General features: G+C 41.0%; 2 protein-coding genes across 13 annotated transcripts; one reads left to right on the top strand and one right to left on the bottom strand.

Moving 5' to 3' along the window:
- Positions 1-2,868: 2,868 nt before the first annotated feature.
- On the bottom strand, positions 2,869-7,287 carry LOC127293140 (uncharacterized). 12 transcript variants are annotated; one of them, XM_051322700.2, is made up of 10 exons: positions 7,109-7,287; positions 6,792-6,960; positions 5,905-6,043; positions 4,923-5,016; positions 4,668-4,737; positions 4,323-4,410; positions 4,134-4,237; positions 3,745-3,795; positions 3,271-3,392; positions 2,869-3,139 (listed from the first exon to the last, which is right to left on the bottom strand). In XM_051322700.2, the coding sequence occupies exons 2-9, from the start codon at positions 6,887-6,889 to the stop codon at positions 3,365-3,367; spliced, it is 672 nt and encodes a 223-aa protein (XP_051178660.1). In that variant the 5' UTR covers positions 6,890-6,960; positions 7,109-7,287; the 3' UTR covers positions 2,869-3,139; positions 3,271-3,364. The 12 variants fall into 12 exon arrangements, 9 of the variants coding, with proteins under 9 accessions (XP_051178660.1, XP_051178662.1, XP_051178658.1 ...); XM_051322702.2 differs by having other exon boundaries at positions 4,134-4,195; positions 7,099-7,287; XM_051322698.2 differs by having other exon boundaries at positions 7,099-7,287.
- Positions 7,288-10,497: 3,210 nt separating this feature from the next.
- On the top strand, positions 10,498-13,682 carry LOC127293143 (uncharacterized). The gene is made up of 3 exons (XM_051322707.2): positions 10,498-11,818; positions 12,626-12,720; positions 13,344-13,682. The coding sequence occupies exons 1-2, from the start codon at positions 10,606-10,608 to the stop codon at positions 12,676-12,678; spliced, it is 1,266 nt and encodes a 421-aa protein (XP_051178667.1). The 5' UTR covers positions 10,498-10,605; the 3' UTR covers positions 12,679-12,720; positions 13,344-13,682.
- The last annotated feature ends 1,587 nt before the right edge of the window (positions 13,683-15,269 follow it).

Consider the following 15,269-nt stretch of genomic DNA (forward strand, 5'->3'; position numbering starts at 1 on the left):
CTTCTTATATTTCGGGTAGTGGGCCTTCATAAAACCCCGAGTACTATCCTTGACAGGCCCATTGGGGATGCCTATGTCACCCGCGCCCCCTAGGGTGTGGCCGCCTCGTCGCCCCTCTTCGTCTCCTCTTCGGACTTCTGGAAGGCTCCGTGGAAAATAAGACCGTGGGCTTTTGTTTCGTCTAATTCCGAGAATATTTCCTGTGTAGGATTTCTGAAACCAAAAACAGCAGAAAACAGGAACTGGCGCTTCGGCATCTTGTTAATAGGTTAGTGCCGGAAAATGCATCAAAATGATATAAAGTGTATATAAAACATGTGAGTATTGTCATAAAACTAGCATGGAACATAAGAAATTATAGATACGTTTGAGACGTATCAGCCTCCCGCGCGGTTGACTTTTCTTCCAACTTATATTTGATCTGTCTTCAGAGTAGTAACTGAAGAAACAATGTGCCTGCAGACTGCCAGTGCCTCTCAAATCCACTGCCGGTCTATCATGTTAAAAATCATACACCCTATTCTGTTGTCGACGAGTGCTAAAATCCTAAAACACTCCGATTTTATGATAAGGTGCCATTCTGTAAGACATATTGGGAAATATTACTTCGAGCTGACTGTTTAGCAGCACTAGTACTGTGTGCTTGCTCTGTATTCTGGTCTGTTTGGCATGTGAGCCTAAACAGCTCATAGCCTCATAAACACTTGGTGATATGAGTTTTATCATGTTTTTCTATTATTGATTTATCGATAGTGGAACCCGGCTGCATTGCCATATGGAAAAGATACAATTGTATCATGTATGGCTAGTACAAATGTAGGGCTCTCTAGTTGAAAAGATAGAGTGGTTCTTTGTACTCCTATGGATGATTATCAATAGATTGGTAGGTCTTTTCGCAGAAAAAGAAAAGACAAGATAGAGTGGAAAAGATAGCTGACCTACTCTCTGTTTTCCTCTCTTCTATTTTTGTACTGATATCATCCAAATAACAATCAGTTAGTGCCTATCAAATCCACTGCTGGTTATCATGTGAAAAGTCATACATACTCTTCTGTTATTGACAAGTGATAAAACACTCCCATTTCAGGACGCGGTACCATTCTGTAAGCCATGTTGGGAAATACTACTTCGAGCTGGCCATTGAGCACAACTAGTACTGTGTGGTGTGTGCCGGTTCTATATTTTGGCCTGTTTGGCATGTGAGCCTAAACAGCCCTCATACACACTTTTCGTTATTGATTTATCGATAGTGGAACCGGCTGCATTGCCATATGAAAAAAGTAGGATTGTATCATGTATGGCTAGCAGAACATCTTCAACCAAACCTCTTATCCATATCTCATCAGACATCACGCTCTTACCGATTATCTGTTTTCCACTCTTTTATGTAGTTTTTATTTATTGATTTCATTCATATAGCAACCCATTTGTAACTGCTATAGTTTCTGGTCTCTGTATGCAGCCATTCACTATTCTTGGTTGTTACATAAACCTCTCATGAGTTGGTCATCCTCTTGGTGGTGGTTGTTGCCGTCCTCTGACGATGACAGTTTTTAGTAGCATTACACGCAGAACACAAGCAGTATGAGATTATGAATGCTCAACACCAGCGCCGGCTACGCGGTTCTGTGTCTGGGTGTCAGCTAATTCATCGCAAGGAGAAGCCAGCCATTTTAGGTTATATCAAGTCTTCTTTTCAGAAGCTCCTACATATAGACCAACTATGCTCCGGTGCAGGTTTGCAATTAGTCCATATGTTTTTGTTTAATTTTTTTGTTGATACTCTTGCCCATGACTCACTCTCCTTTGTTCTTGTAGGTTAGAATGGCTCGTTCACTATCTTTTTTGCAGAGCTCAAGCTGTAAAAGACCACGGTGACTATTTTGAGCAGAGAAGTGATAGTGCTGGACATCTTGAGTTAGCTCCTTTGCACAAGATTACCGCAGCATTTCAAATGCTAATTGATGGAGTACCTGCAGATGCAATACATGTGTTTATGTTTGGGTTGAAGGAAGCCTTGCCATATTGAGTTTTAAACGGTTTGCGGAACATATTGTTGAGATCTTCGGAGATGGGTATTTGAGATCACCAAATGATAATGCTACTACTAGGCTTACAACTGGAGAAGAGCAAGGTTTTCAGAATGCTAGGGAGCATAGATTCCATATGTCCGAAATGGAAAAATCCATCTAAACATTGCTTAAGTTGCCAATGCAGTTGTCCTCCGCAGGCCTAAAAGAAGAAGTTGAGACTTTAACTAAGAAGAAGGATTTGCCCTATGTTATTTGCAAGATATGCATTCCGGCCAAGTGGGCAAGCCCAAAATCATTCTAGAAGACTTTGCTTCACAAGATCTTTGGATTGGGCATGCTACTTTTTATCGACCAGTGGCTCGCAGTGATGTTTATCTTCATCACTGGTCTTCGTTCTTTGCAAAGCTAGCCTCTAGACAAACATCATAAACGAATTATACCATTAATGGTATGTGACATGGTATTTGAAGATGAGCCTGGTGAAGGCCCCAAAGATTTCACTTAAGGAGTGGGAGAGAATGTGATGGTATCCCATGACCATGTGCTTGAACTGCTTGTGTTTATTCAACAAGCTCCCTCTCAGTGTCAAGATGATCTTGTAAATATCATCAAGGGAATCCCTGAATTAAATCAGATACTAGTGGCAGCGAGAAGTAATCAAGTTATATATATTCTGGTCTGGTGATGCTTTGTGATGGGCACCTGTTGAACTCCATAGTCTGACGAAACTGAAAATCCACTATCTGTCGTCATACCGTGGCTAGGACCTAGGAGTAGAACAAAAGCGAGTGTCTAATCATCAGCTAGCTGAAAATGCAATTCGCTTCAAGTCAGATTTTTAGAACTATCCCCCACTTCATTCATTGTTCTCAATCTCCCGATTCCCCTTACAAGAAATTCATTACGGTCAGTCTGTTATAAAATTGAGTCCATTCAGTCCGGTTTTTTTCTGGTTTTTTTCATCACATAAGGAAACATTACGTTGACTGATCATTACACATGAACCAGGTACATGGGCCTCCCATAGTTGGCCTGAGGAGGTCTGGCCTGCCAGCTGTAGCCACGTGACCATCGCTCTCTTCTTCTCTCTCCGCACGCAAAGTAGTCTGGTTCGAGCGGCACGGGGAAAACACACAGGAAATCAGAGAGGGAAAAAGGGGGTAAAAGGAGATCAAGGAAAATAGATCCACATCCATGGAGGGGAATGAGAATAACACAGCTGGCAAAACATACATACCTCATACACTCTTGGGACAGGCAAGTGATCACTTCTCCCTCTCCCCCCTACTACATTACAGACACTGCTTGTATCTTGAACAATCATGTATCTCTCATTCTCTCCCAATAGATTGTGCTGACCTGCGAAGTAAAATCACAATGGTTTTAGCAAGAAGTGATAACCACCACATCTATACTTGCATGGGGGCATCCCCTATGTCCAAGCATGTTTATTCTCATATATGTACACCATCAGGTTGAAAATTAGGCTATGTCATGAGAAAGAAATCACCATGATGCCATGGACTGAAACAACCTATGCTAGTATGAAGTAAAACTACTTTGCTCGGTGCACACTGATTTAACAATCTTTGCCATATTTCTGTAGCTATGTTTGCCACATGATCTTGATCGATTAAACATAGACATGAACCTAGGAAACAATAGGTGGTGTGACTGAATAGAAAAAAAATCACGAGCGGAGAACATATACCAGCGCATTCCTTGGCATCTTTCCCGCTTGTCCTTCTCATAGCATAGTACCCTAGGATCAACATGGCCAAATAAAACTTCCTATTCTAGAGGAGCAAGTAGGTAGTGCTGCAAACAAAACAATTATAAATAGAATGTAGAACTGAAGAAAGAGATGCTATTGTGTCACCATCCTTACTATGCTGCTACCACCTCTCGGTTTCTGTGGCTATTCCTGTCAGTTTAAGAATGATTCAAAACAAGCCTACAATGCTTTGTGGAAGACTGATAAAAAGCCGCCAAATTTATGTTTCTATAGCTATGTTTGCCACATGATCATGATAATACTGTATAGAGAAAAGAACCTAGGAAGAAGGCAACTGATAATCAACTACTGGGGTATCTGTTTACTTGCAAGGCCAACATGTTTTCTGAGATCTCTGGCTTCCCTTATCACAGCCTAGTACCCAACACTGTAACAAGTTAGGAAAATGCATGTTCAGTTTATACGATTCCTGTGAGGAAAGAAATTCAGAATAAGTTAGCAAAGGGAAGTCCTGATATCCCATTACTGAAAATGAAGGAAATGAGGAAACCTACATCAAAAGGAAAGCCCAGTTCAGCTGGGCAAGCCTTCGCACCTCGCTCCATCATGTCTGGGTGCATGTTTGTGGTGCTGTATGTAGTGCTGCTGATCACACACATGGGTCCAGTCAAGTGAGCCTAGACATTTGTTTCATGTATTAACAGGAAATTATGAATTCAGGCTAAAATTATCTAAAAATAACCATCCGAAGCAAAGTTAAAAAGACCAGGCAACTAAAACCCTCCATCACATCTATGTATTCATGATAATGGGATACTACAAATGAATTGCAACTACACGTGTAACAAAAAATTCAGACTGAACCCATGTACTGTGAGCCTCTTCCGCATTAACTCTACCTATAGGAAGCTTTCACATTTGACAAAATGGTGAACCATCTGCCGCAAGCCTCTTTCTTTGGACAAGGTTCTGTAAATCATCAAATCATCAGAATTTCCAGCCGATACACTTACAGCCAAATAAAACAGCCCATCTCACCTTTGTGTTGTGCGACATCTAACTCTAGAAAACTACTTCATCAAACTATCCCAGCAGAATTTGCTTGACCAGCGAGTGAATTAAATAACAACATAACAGAGAAATTAGCTACGTACCTGGCCAACCGACAGCACCAGCTCCTCCCGCCTCTTTAATTGAGTCCACCCTTCCAACTCCCTGCCTGGCGGCTCTCCACGAAATAAACTGAGACTGATAAAAAATAGAGAATTATCTAGAAATGACTGAGGAATAAAGACTGAAGACCGAGGAATAAAGATTGAAACTGGAAAATAAAGACTGAGGGAAAACTCAAGAAATGAAACAGAGAAATAAATGAAGAATCAACAAATCGGAGACGGGGGTGAAAAAATGTGATTTAACTCAAAACAAGGACAAAGAAAACTGAGACTAAAACTGAGGGACGGAGAATGAGAAACTGAGGGACGGAGAATGAGCGATTAAATCATAAATGACACTGATCTTAAGCCGGACATCGATACTGATACTAAATTGAGACTGAAGAATGACACTGAGAAAAACCGAAGAATAAAAGTTAGACTAAAACTGAGAAAAGTGAATAAATGATGAATAAGTGACAAGTAATGAGGGACAGAGAATGAGGAACAGAGAATGAGATAAACAAATAAAACAGCAATTAAATCATAAATGACACTTATCAGAACTGAAGAATGACACTGATACTAAACTGAACTGAGACTAAAATTGAGAAAAGCGATAAACTGAGGAAAAAATGACGGAGAATGAGGGACGGAGAATGAAAACATCGATTTATTCATAAATGACACTGATCTAAACATTAAAAAATGAATAAATGAATGGGAAGGTAATGAGCTTCAAAATGAATATAACTGATGAAAAAAAATAGTGAATAAAAATGAATAATGATACAAACTGAGATTAATGAACACCTGTTTTATCTGAGTTCAAATATTTCTTGTACAATTGCTGATTTTAAAAATACTCATTTTCTACTGCAGGATTCAGGGATGTACTCGCAAAATGCCACGTGAGAAAGAGAAACAAACAAAATGCCAAAAAAAAATGCCAAAGATCAGAGTAATAGGGTGAAGTAATAACTCCAAAGTCATCACTGGACGAGCTGGCTTCATCATGGCTATCATCATTTGATGAAGCATAATCAGGGACGTCGCCACAATGAGTATAACCACCATACCCATTCACACGAAACATGCACCGGTGGTCGCTGATACGATACCTACATGTGAAACAACAGGACCATGAGCACTTCACCTTCAAGATCTATTAACTGATACACCATGACCATATTAACATATAACATGCCCCTTCAACCTGATACACCATGACCGTATTAACATATAACATGCTATATCAAAAAATAAAAATGAACTGAATATGTGTACAACATTCACCTGACAAAATGAACAACTATAAAACACACTCAGAACAGCTAGCACACTTAAAGAATGAACAACTTGTTTTAGTACCCTGCTTAGATGCGTGTGATATCAACACTATTCCAGTGGGTTTCATGATGATCAAAAACTTCAGTGATACGATTTTGTCTTAACAAATCCTTGCAGATTGTGTAATGATACAATTAAGGATTAAAAGCTCCCCCAGAAGTGTGTACAAAAATGAAAATTAACACTCTCAACAGACTATCTTCTTAGGAAAATGATGAAAAACACGGCAAAACAAGCAGGCATGTATTGGCAGCTAAACCTGATCAGTATCTGAGAATATGATGAGATACAATTGGCCACATTATGTCCACCCGCTAAACATCATGTGATACATATCTATCAGATGATGTGCTTAAGTTGGGATGACCACCAAAAACCAATTCAGAGATGGATCTAGAGGACACACAGATGAGATTCGCCTCAAATCAACTAAGAACCACTTAAATACAAACAGATCCGTGCACAGAAATCATACTCGTCTTGCTACAGAAATGAGCAGGAAATGATGGAAAACCATACCGATCCCGACGGCCACCACGGCATCCACGAAACGTAGGTCGCTCGCTGGGAGCTTCACCATGGAGGAAACCATCTCCTCTGGCTCCACGGCGAACCATGATCCAGACGAGAAACAACCGGGACTACTCCCGATGCTTCCCTCCACAAATCCTTCGAATCAACTCCACAACTGCAAAAAAGGACACACAAAAATTAGACGCGCGACTGACCAAGCACCACCCTCAAATCCCTCATCGTCTCCAACTTTGTATCCACCAAAATCCAGAGAAAAACGGGAGAGAAGAGGGCAGATTCGCTCAATACCTACCGAAACCTACCACTGGAAGCCACCGCCACAGCCGATTCAAGCACCGCCACCGAGAACACCAGAGGCCAACACGAGAAGCACCGCCACCGTCCCTCCTCGTCTCCGCCTTTCTCCGCCGGACAGAGAAGAGTGGAAAGGGGAAAGTGAAAAGAGAAACTGATGCGGGGACAACTCAGATGGCACGGACCCCGAAATTTAAACCGACAAAAAACCAGACAAAAAACAGAAAGAAACCGGACAATAAAACCAGACTTAACGGGGGAGGAAAGAAAAGGATGCGCTGAGATTCACGCCACGGAAATGAAAGGGACGGTTAAATGCCGAGCAGAAAAGGAAAAAACAAGCTCTTATTGCCGAGTTTAATTGTCTTGACATACTTTCAGAAACACAAAATTTATCCGCGGACGAACATCTTAGGATGAAGCACATTAGTGCGGAGTTAAATAATATGTGGCGCATGGAAGAAATTAGTGCTAGACAAAGATCCAGAGAGAAAGATGTTATGGAGGGAGACAAAAATACAGCGTATTTCCATGCGGTGGCCAATCAAAGAAGAAGAAAAAAGAAAATTATTTCTTTGCAAAATCGAGAAGGTGTAGAGGTGGATTCTCCACAGGAGATGTTGGACGTGGCTGTAGAGTTTTATAAAACCCTTTTTGGGAAAGAGGAAAACATAGACATTGAGCTAGATAATGATTTTTGGGGGAGTGACGATCTAGTCACTGAGGAGGAAAATTGTTTACTGGACCAACCTTTTTCCGAAGAAGAAATCAGAGAAGCCATTTTTGGGTCTTATGCGGAAGGGGCCCCCGGGCCAGATGGTTTCTCATTTCTGTTTTACCAAAAATTTTGGGAAACTATAAAAAAGGATCTTATTAATCTGTTTAGAGACTTTGAAAATGATGAAGCTGATCTATTTAGAATTAATTTTGCCATGCTTACCTTGATTCCTAAAGAGGTTGATGCCACATCTTTAAAAAAATATAGGCCAATTGCTTTGACAAATTGTAGTTTCAAAATTTTTGCTAAGGCCTGTACTAACAGGCTTGGTAAAATAGCTGATAGGTTGATTTCTCCTAACCAAACGGCTTTTATTAAAGGACGTTTTATTTTGGAAAGCGTTGTTTCGGCGCATGAGATTATTCATGACGTACATAAGAAAAATGAACAAGGGGTTGTTTTGAAACTAGACTACGAAAAGGCTTATGATCGAGTCGACTGGTCTTTTTTGGATAAGATGTTAATGCAACGAGGCTTTAGCCAGAGTTGGTGTAATAAAATTAGAAGGCTGGTTCAGGGTGGGTCTGTTGGAGTTCGTATTAACGAGTGCGATAGTCACTATTTCCTCACAGGTAAAGGGCTACGCCAGGGAGATCCGCTGTCACCTATCCTTTTTAATTTGGTTGCGGATGTGTTTACGAAAATGCTTATTAAAGCAGCGCGACAAAATTTGATCTCTGGTCTATTACAAGATCTAAGACCTGGGGGTGTCTTCGGCTTGCAATATGCCGATGACACGCTCCTATTCTTGCAAAATAATGTGGTGCAAGCTCAGAATTTAAAATGGCTGCTATCCCTGTTTGAACAAATCTCGGGGATGAGAATAAATTTTAATAAGAGTGATCTAGTTCCTATTAATATCCCTATGGAGGAAGTTAATGTGTTAGCCCAAGTTTTTAGGTGTAAAATTAGTGAGTTCCCTATTAAGTATCTTGGAGTGCCCCTGCACTTTGGCAAGCTTCGAAAAGAGGACCTTCAGCCTTTAATTGACAATATTATTAAGAGAATTGCAGGCTGGCGAGGCCGTCTTTTGAACCATGCAAGCAGGCTAGTTTTAATCAAGTCTTGTTTAGCAAGTATACCAATTTATCTTTTATCCTTTTTTAAATTTCCTAAATGGGCTGTTAAAGCCATAAACTCCCAGATGGCACATTGCTTATGGGATAACTATGAAGGTCATCACAAATACCATCTTGCTAATTGGGATTTAGTGAGCATGAAACATGATTTTGGAGGTCTAGGGATTCCAAATATTAGAGACTTGAATATTTCTTTGTTAGCTTCTTGGATTAAACGTTTCAATTTGGATGATCATAAAATTTGGAAAGAAATTGTGCAATTTAAATATAGAACTCAACACCCCAACATTTTTACATGTAGCAATATGAGTGCTTCCCCTTTTTGGAAAGGGGTGTTGTGGGCTTTTAAGGCTGCAAAATTTGGATATCAATGGCTGGTTGGAAATGGACAGAATGTTAAATTCTGGGAGGACCAGTGGTTCGGAGGTACTAGCCTCGCTATTCACTTCTGGGAATTATATATTATTTGCAACGAACAAACCAAAACTATTTGTGAAGTGTGGAACGGGAGTGAACTGAAGCTTTCCTTTAGGAGGTGTTTCAATGCTAGATTAATGATGCAATGGGATGAGTTGAAAGCTATTGTGCATCAGCTAGAGTTGAACGAGGAACCCGATCAAATGGTTTGGAAGCTGAATGCTTCTGGAACTTATTCGTCTCATTCCCTGTATGCTGTGATAAATTTTAGAGGTGTTAAGCTTTGTGTTTATTCCTGCAGTGTGGAAACTAAACATACCCCCTAGGGTGCAGGTATTTCTGTGGTTATTTTCAAACAATAGAATCTTAACGAGGGATAATTTAGCTAAAAGACAGTCAATCCAAGACATGAGATGTTTATTTTGCTCTGAGCTTGAGAGTGTGGAGCATCTGTTTTTTGGGTGTGATATTGCTAAAAATGTGTGGGATTTTGTTTCTACTATTATGAAGAAACAGGTTGGACACGATTATGAATCAGTGGCTAGATTGTGGGTTAGTAATGAAGCTAATGGGGCTGTTAATACGCTAACATCTGCTGTCTTTTGGAACATGTGGAAAATGAGGAATGAAATCTTTTTTGGTCGACTAATATGGTCTGGTATGCAGAGTATCTGGCGGAGGATTGCACGTCTGCTCAGGAAATGGATGCCTTTGTGCAAGGAGCGATGGCAGGAGAAGATAGAAGATTGGTGCGTGGAGCTGGAGAAGAAAGCGCTGGAACTTCCCCAAATCGGATGGCGATGAAAAGGAGGAGGATTGGCACGAAGGTGATCGGTCTAGGAACCCCAGAGGCGTACGGTGATGTCAAGCTGAGAGCCTGATCCACAAAGAAAGCAAAAACTGCCCAGCGGAGAGAAGAAAATGTTCCAGGAACTTTTGCAAAAGTGCATTTCCTTTCTTAGATCTAATCTAAAGTGATGTTTTCAATTCTGGTTTTTGCTGCCTTTTAGTGAACGTTTTGCCTCCAGGATAGGCTGTAAGGGTTAAACTGACGTATGTAAAACTTGGTTTCATTTCTGTGAAATGGAACAGGGCAGAGACGCCTTTCATCTAAAAAAAGATCTGACTTGAAGCGAATTGGAATTTCATCTAGCTGAAAAATAGGAAACCCCCAAAAGCGGAAACGACCCGCCTCCATTCCCAGATCCACGCGAGTGAGCAGGGCGCCGGAATGGGGCGCCGCCGCAGCCCGCACCTCCATCCCCAGATCCACGCGAGTGAGCAGGGCGCCGGAATGGCGCGCCGCCGTAGCCCGCGCCTCCATCCCCAGATCCACGCGAGCATCCGTCGCCGCCGCGGCAAATCACCGGCGGAGCCTGCCTCCCTGCCGGACGGCGACGACATACTCTGGGAGATCCTCCTCCGCCTCCCGCCGCTGCCCTCCTCCCTCCGGCGCGCCTCCGCCGTCTGCAAGCGCTGGCGAGGCCTTGTCACCGACCCCCGGTTCCTCCGCCAGCTCTATGCACACCACCGGAAGCCGCCCCTCCTCGGCGTCTTCTCGAGGAGGAAACACCGGGGGAACGACTTCCAGTTCAATCCCATCCTGGATCCTCCCGACCGCATACGTCCTCGGCGCTTCAACCTTGGACGCTGCAGCGGCACCTTCGGTTACAATTTCCTCGATTGCCACCACGGCCTCGTCCTCGCCGAGATCAGGCTTCAGAAAGGGGTCGTCGTGTGGGACCCCATCACCAGCGAGCAGCGCCGCCTGGCCATTCCGCCGGAGTTCGAGACACGCTCCTTCAACGGGGCAGTGATTTGCGCTGCTGGCGAACAGGGCCACGTTCATGGCGGCTGCCACTCGAGCCCATTCAAGGTGGTGTTGATGTCCGCCTACAAACCATATAGTCAACCCTTTGTCTGTGTTTACTCCTCGGAGACTGGCATATGGGGCAATCTCATCGTAACAGAGGCTTCTTGTGAGAATCGTATAAAACGTCCGGTCCTCGTTGGCAATAGCCTTTACTGGGTGTGCAACCGCGATAGCATATTTGAGTTTGATTTGGGTGAGCACAGCCTAACTGTGATCGCAGGACCTCCCGTTGCAGATGATATCTTCTTTCAAGACTATCAGGTCATTCAGGGTCAGCATGGTGCTCTTGGCTACGCCATATTGTCATATCCTCACTTCGAATTGTGGCAAAGGAAAGCCAATGGTCATGGTGGTGCCACATGGGTGCTTGAAACACATACCATTCTTGAACTGCCTCATGCTGAAGGAGCGATGGTGGTTCTGCTGGCTTATGATTGCGATTCTGATGTCATACTTTTAAGTGTGAGCCGCAATACCTACATGGTTCAGCTCAAGTCTATGCGATCCAGGAAACTTTATGAAACCATGGACATCACTTGCAATATTCCTTTCAAAAGCTTCTATACACCAGGTGATTGCTCATCCTTAGTCCTTTTATTGCAGGAGTAACCTAATCTAGTTATATTTGTTGCATTATTGCTCGAATACCTTCTTTCTCATTTTTAAGTGTTCAGTAACAACATGAACTTACCAATTGCTCCTTTGCTAGATAGACCAACTTATAGCGGTATGTTTTAGTATAGTTTACCATTACATATAGCTGTCATCATTATCCTTAGATACCAAATGAAATGCCAAATGAGCAACTCAGTTGAAACGTTTGGAACCTCAAAGCTACTTATATTCTTCAATCCCAGTATATTTACTGGTTTTGATCTTATTATTAATCTTAAATCCATACGAACTGCTTTTGTTGAGTCCATACTTTATGAACAAATGTGTTTTTGGTCACTTGTTGATGACCCCTCCTGTTAGCGCACCAAACTAAATTGCATTTCTTGTCTGATCACTTTCGTTGTTAGAGTTTATTGGTTTTATCATGTTTAAATTTTGGATGCTTGACAATTAGTTTACATGAGAAAAATTATATAAGCACCATATCTTGGTTCTTATGAGCTAAATTATTAATGATTAAATATCTAAGTACATTGCTTTCAGGACTGTTCGTTGCATTTTACAACAGATGAGTACACTTGTTTGTCTATTGCTAGTAATAATAGTATCAAAGGTGAGCTATAAATCATCTATACAAAGTGAGTTATTTTGCTTAAATTATGTTTGTCTGCTCGTTTGTGTAATTGACTCATCATTGCCTTCTTGTATGCATTTATCAATTCCTTGGAACTGTTATTAATTGTCTGGCTTCTTATGCTTCTAGGCACAGCCATTGCTGGTGGATTGAATGGAGCTGAAATGCTACAGATAGGATGAGTATCTGGTTTGATGTGCTAATGTGCTCGAATAGTTCAACGGGTAAGATCTTGTTGATATAGTTTGCGAGATCTTGATTCTAGACTGAATGATTTTTTATATATATGGAAAAATATCTGTTTGCCAACGCGGTGGCATACAAGCACAAGGCCACCAACTACTTTCCATTTGGCTGTAGGGATTCACTCATGTAAATAACTCAGAAAGCAAATTAAATGATGGTGATGCCGAGATAGATGGCTCCTTTTTTTTAGATTGTTAAGTGATATCCGGATGATTCAGAAGTTGAATGTGGTGTTGGTGTTGAGATTACTTGGTAGTGCCTAATCTGGACATGCCTAGAGCTTTCCCTTGGTTTAGCTGTTTGATAGTTTGTAAGCTCAAAGCAATACATTGCTCCCTTTTGGCTTCAGCTTGTGGAGAAACCAGCTATGAGCTCCGGTGGGAGAAGTCCTTAAAAAAGAGTAGTTCATTCTGTTATTAGTTCATTGCAAACATCAGTTGCAGTATTCAACTCCCGTCGGCAACAGATTATAGTGCCAAAATGCTTCAAGGATTTATTTGTTGACATCAGTATTCCTAGGAGATATAGCCAGGGATATGATAGCTGTTACAGAGCTTCTTTTCATGTTGCTGAGCTAATAATGAGTTTTCTCCATGTGAAGGGATGGCTGCTTCTGTTCTCATCGAATCCGTCGCATTGCATCAATGAGGCCGACAGTGTTCACACGTTATCTGAAGAAAAAAATTGTCTCGTAGTCTAGCTGAATTTCTAGTGTAGCAAGATGCTTTTCAGTATCTAATCCAGGGAATTTGAGCTTCTCCAAGTATCATTTCAAGTCAGGTTTTCCGTTGTATCTCTCTTTTGTTAGCATGGCTGTGCTTGGCAGCTTCTCACCAGTCACATGATTTCCAGCCCCAAAGTACCATTTGAACTTGTATATCGTATGGTACACAAATAAATTTTATCCAATTGTGGATTATACATCCACCCTCTAAACCGAGTGAGCTAGACTCATTTCTTGAGAATGTAGGAATTCAACAACCAAATGGCAAATGGGAACTTTTCTCAGCCAATCAAGCAACTATTCTTATTTTTCTCTTATAAATTCATACTCTAAATGTCCAGCTACACATGGATCACAAACAATATCAATTGTGCATGTGCTTTCTTATAAATCTTGTATCCCAAATTCAAATATTTTCTAATCTACCATACTATTATAGCCCTTGACCATAGATGAAGTGGTATGTCATGACAGTGGTTTGAAAGTTATATGTGAATTTTCTTGAGCTCTCTGGTCTTGCCAAAATACATTTGAATTTTTTCCCATTGTTTGAATTCTCAAATATCTTGCAGTATATATTTAAAAATATCAAGAAATATGCTAAATCCTCTTATTTGTATTTTTAAAAATATATCATGTTTTTTCACTTTTCCTTTTTGTCTCACCTTTTGTTTTTTATATTTCCATTGAACCTTTTTTCTTTTGAACAAAAGTATGTGTTGTCTCATATGGCATGTATGAGAACAACCATTACCTGTTCATGCACTAGCTGGTATGTGAGCGAGAAGCAGCGAATGTGTTCTCTTTAGTTGTGATCTCCCAACTCCCATAAAAAAAAAGAGTTGGGATCTCACTCTCATGGTCCGTTGTATACCCAGAGATCTCGAGACGATTCACACACGACTGCTGTCTGAGTGTCTGTGGCTGGCACCTGACACACCTCCATGCATCCCCTAAGAAGAAGAAGAAAGCATACCATGCATACCGTTTCACAAATCACAATATCATACAAATCATCATCACTCTCTGCGCGCTCTGATAATCTGAAAAATCAATATGTCAAAAGAAAGAAAGAAAGAAAGAAAGAAAAGTGGCATGCGTCAATTCTCAATTGAAGATTAGCAGCAGGAGCCAGGAACCTTTTCTCGTACTCGTACCTACTCGTTTTGGACATACAAGAGAATATATTTACGGTTTTGCTAACTCTTAATTTGCCAAAAAATAAGTTAATGCTTAGTTAAATACTACACATCGTGATTAAATGCATCTACAAATTGTAATTGTAATTGAGATTTTCCAGACCGTTAGTTCTGGTTAGACTGAGAAAACTCCAAACATACCGCATGTGTCGTAGACATGTTAACATTATGTATAGCTTAGATCCTCTCGAGATTGCTGGAGTAATCGATCAATGGTAAACGTGGTTTCCTCCCAAGGGCACATGCTGCACAAACAGCCACTAGATTAAAATTCAGAGATACTAGCTTCCAGGCTGTAGAACTTATTGGGAACTACCACTATCATCTGATCCACGGCAGACCTGTTTGGTTCGCTTGACTGAGTATCGCATCTTTTCTTAAACTTTTTTCGATAAAGGATGTTTTATTACTTTGAGAAGCAATTACATTCAGCCTCTGTATAACCACTAGTTTTTATCTTTTCTTAAACTGGTTTATTGTTTCTCTCTCTTATTCCCTTCGTTTATATTTACCCTGCGTTTTAGGTTTAGTCAAAGACGAACTTTGTCGAATTTAACCAAAAAATCTAATATTAACATCAAAATACAATATTAGCATAATTGGA

Source organism: Lolium perenne, chromosome 4, assembly GCF_019359855.2.
Source record: "Lolium perenne isolate Kyuss_39 chromosome 4, Kyuss_2.0, whole genome shotgun sequence".
In the NCBI taxonomy this organism is placed as follows: Eukaryota; Viridiplantae; Streptophyta; class Magnoliopsida; order Poales; family Poaceae; genus Lolium; species Lolium perenne.